The sequence below is a fragment of the Fulmarus glacialis genome, unplaced genomic scaffold (genome assembly GCF_000690835.1).
Source record: "Fulmarus glacialis isolate BGI_N327 unplaced genomic scaffold, ASM69083v1 scaffold28487, whole genome shotgun sequence".
NCBI lineage: Eukaryota > Metazoa > Chordata > Aves > Procellariiformes > Procellariidae > Fulmarus > Fulmarus glacialis.
The window spans coordinates 21,246-24,811 of NW_009225573.1; the positions used below are offsets into that span (position 1 = coordinate 21,246).

Here is a 3,566-nt window from a genome sequence, read left to right on the forward strand (position 1 = left end):
CCACAGAGAAGCCACAGGGACTCATCGGTGTAGAGGCAGCGAGTGCAGCTCCTGCCCCGAACCCAGCGGTAGTCGCTGGTGCAGCCCTAGTGCAGGATGCAGGGAGGGGGGAGGCATTTCCTGGGCTGCTCATCTAGGAGAAGCTTCTCCAAGGGTGCTCATCCTCTCGTGTCTGCTGCTTCTCTCCTGCCTCACCTCACTGCAAAGTTTGACGTCGCTTTTCTACGGAGAGCAGAGCGAGAAGGAGAAGTCCCCATCGGAGAGCAGCCCCCTGGACGTCGACAACAAGGACGTGGTGAGTGCTGGCGGCCGTGGCAGCGGGAGCCCAGGCTGGACTTGTTCTCACCCAGTCCACCCTGCTCTTCATGGGAAACCCAGGTCAGAAGTTAAATGGGAGAAATTAAATCCTCCAGTGTGGGGTTTCCTGCTTACCACCCTTTAGCAGCGGGGTATTCCTGGGAAAGCCGGAGGGTTTCTTTGTCCTGGCTTGATTTGAGGCATCTACCTTGAACGGCAGCTCGGAGGGGATGCTCCCGCCAGGGCGGGCATCTCCTGGCTTTGTGGCCCTACCTGCCGGCTGCAGGGACCTAGTCGGCTGCAGGGACCTAGTCGGATGCATGGCCAGAACCTTGTTCTGTGTGCCCACAGGGACCTTTTTGGCCCTGGCAAGACTGAGTCCCCTGGATCACACCTCCACCTCTGCCGGCACGGTGGGCTGTGGGGGCTTTAAAGCCATTTTTTATTTCTCTCTACCGCACCAGGCACAAACCAGGTTTGCTGGAAATGAGCATGGACCGACACCTTTTTCTGTCTGTTTCTTTCTGGTTTTTGCAACAAAAGCTCAAAAATCAGTCACTGGTGTGACTATGAAAAAATGACAGAACTTCTTAAAAAAAACCTAGGCAGGAAAGGTAAAGAAGCAAAATCCTTGCAGGTGGTAGGAGGCCTGTTTAAAAGCTCAGTACTGGATGCTCTCGGCAAATGTATATTGCTCATCAAAAAATAAGTGAGAAGGACCACAGAGAATGCCAGCATGGCTAAAGAGCAGATTAAGGGAGATTATTAGATGTAAGAAGACATCCTTTTAAAAGTCAAGCTGTTCCCAAATGAGGAAAATCTAAACTGTGCCAAGTAAAATACACTAAGGGTGGGTGGAAGAGGAGTTTGAAGAAAAATTTGTAGAGAGCATAAAAGCAAGTACTGGATTTTTCTTCACACATCAGGAACAGGAAACCTGCCAGAGGGTTTGTAGGGCCGATAGGTGGTGAAGGTAGAAAATGCTTGCTGGAGAAGGTGAGAATGTGGCAGGAGAGCTAAATAAAGTTTTGTTGCCTGTATCCAGTGAAGAGGAGCTCGACCAAATTCCTGTCCGGAGGCCCTTCTCTGTAGGGAAGCACCAGAGCGTCTCTCTAACAGCAGGATTGGAGTTGAAGTTGCAATAAAAGCAGCCTGACAAATTCCCGTTACCATCACAAATTCCCAGGAGCAGGCGTGGGACCTCTCACTCACCCCGAGACAAATAGCCAAGCTATTGACTGCAGTGTGCAACCTCTCTCCTGCACATGGGCATCCTAGAGAGCTGGGAATCGGCTGATGAATGCTGGTTTTTCAGGAGGGTTTCTGGAAAAGCCAAGAAATTACAGCCCAGGGAGCTTGGGGTCTGAACAGACAACCTCCCAGACATGGTTCTCCAGAGCAGAGCCCGGGATTGGGGTGTAGGAGGGGAGTCAGCCTGGCTGTGCTAAGGGGGTGTCTGGTGCCCGCGGAGCTGTCAGGCATGTGGGGATGCCTGTACCTCCAAAGCCTCCCGCTGTGGTCAATCAGACGAAGCTGACTTGTGGAGTAGGAGGGAAGGTCCTGGCTTGGGTAAAGCTGGGGAATGGAGAGGAGGAAGAAGCTGCCAGCTCTCACGGGACAGGGTAAGGGAATCCCACAGGGGGCTGCCTGGGGTCCCTCCCATCCAAGGTCAGCATAAATCCACTGGAAAGGAGGTGAAGAGGAGGGGCCCGATGGCCAAGTGTTATTCGGTACAGCCATGAAAGGGAGGGCTGAAAAGGGACCTTGAACTTGGACGAACTCCAGCATTGGTAAAATGTAAGGTAATACATAAGGGAGAAAAACTCTAATATTGTCCCTGCAGTGACAGGGAATGAGCTATTACACAAGATCTTGGCGTTGTCATATATCGCTCTACGGCAGTGCTGGCTCAGCGCTTGGTAGTGGTCAAAAAAGCTCATTGCATGTTAGGGACTGTCAGGGAAAGCACAGAGGAGGGAGCTGCTGGAAGCCAGGAGCCTGTGTTACAGGGACACCCCGTGTTTCCTGCTCCTCCTGAGGCAACTGCCTTTGACCACCACTTCAGACAAGCTGCTGGGCTGAACATTGCCGAGCTGCTCTGGGCACTGTCTCCGCTTGCTCAGCCCCCCAGCTCCAGGCACCGCACCGTCTCCGCACACATCCCCAGTGCGTGCTGCGTCCTGGCTCTTCACCAGGGAGGTGGGGGTGGTTGCCCCTTGCTCATCCCGACTCTCTTCCCTTGCAGGGATTCTGCTCCTGGCTAATTTCTATCTACCAGATGAAGTAAGTGTGTGTCCTCGGCATCGCAGCCGTGCCCCACCGCTGCCCGCCCCTGGGGAGCCGGTGCCCATAGATTGTCACACATCACCCAGAGCTGCTGGGACTGGCAGCTGAGGAGAGCCCTCCTAAAACATCCCCCTGAGAGAGAGAGCAGAGATTTCACCTCTGTGTTTCCTCCTGGCCCCTGGCTCCTGTCCCAAAGGAACGAGCTTCAACCTCTTCTGGTAGGAGCTGGTCCTGTAGTGGGATGGCAGCCTGAGGGCTGCTTGCGTTCCCCATTCCCTCTGTGCCCAAATCCCACATGCCACAAGCAGGATACCATGAGTTGGCATGGGTTGTGTGAGGCTGGAGCAGCCAGCGTCCCCGGGGCGGGAGGTGGTGGGGAGGCACCACCAGCGCTCACCCCCAACCGCCTCTCCCCCAGGGATGAGGAGATTCAGAGCAAGTGTGGGATCGACGCCACCACCTACCTCTCCTTCCAGCGGCACCTCCTGGTCCTGCTGATGCTGGTCTGTGTGCTCTCCGTGGCCGTCATCCTGCCTGTCAACTTCTCAGGGGATCTCCTGGGTAGGTTCTTCCCTAGTTGCGGGATGGCTCAGGAGCATGGCACAGGCTTCCCCATCCTCGGGCTGAGCACCCTGCCCTGGGAACAGAGGGCAGAAGGACGCCTCCATCAGGAGCCCCCATGTGAGCAGGAACCCACCATCAGCTGTGGGACAGAGGAACGCAAGAGGCAGGGAGCTTCAGGGTCGCGTGGGCTTGGTGGAGACCTGGGAGATGGAAAAGGAGGGAGCAAAGACCAGAGAGAGCTACTAACCCTGCAAGCATGGACACACACACTGCACTGGGTTCCTGTAACCTCCCGTTTCTCTTCCCCTGCAGGACACAATCCCACCCACTTCGGCCGGACAACCATCGCCAACATCCCAACGCAGTACGTGGCTCCTGTGTCCAGGGGGGCTGTGGGCACTGCTGCTGCGGCGGGCACT

At 55.6% G+C, this 3,566-nt stretch overlaps 1 protein-coding gene across 1 annotated transcript in view; it reads left to right on the forward strand.

Moving 5' to 3' along the window:
* TMEM63C (transmembrane protein 63C) overlaps positions 1-3,566 on the forward strand; it is a gene marked incomplete at its 3' end in the record, with an annotated part of 11,955 nt that overhangs the window by 2,098 nt on the left and 6,291 nt on the right. Inside the window, exons 3-6 of the mRNA XM_009582533.1 lie at positions 208-295; positions 2,543-2,580; positions 3,002-3,144; positions 3,460-3,511. Coding sequence (XP_009580828.1) covers positions 208-295; positions 2,543-2,580; positions 3,002-3,144; positions 3,460-3,511 — 321 coding nt within the window. The remainder of the gene's footprint in view (positions 1-207; positions 296-2,542; positions 2,581-3,001; positions 3,145-3,459; positions 3,512-3,566) is intronic.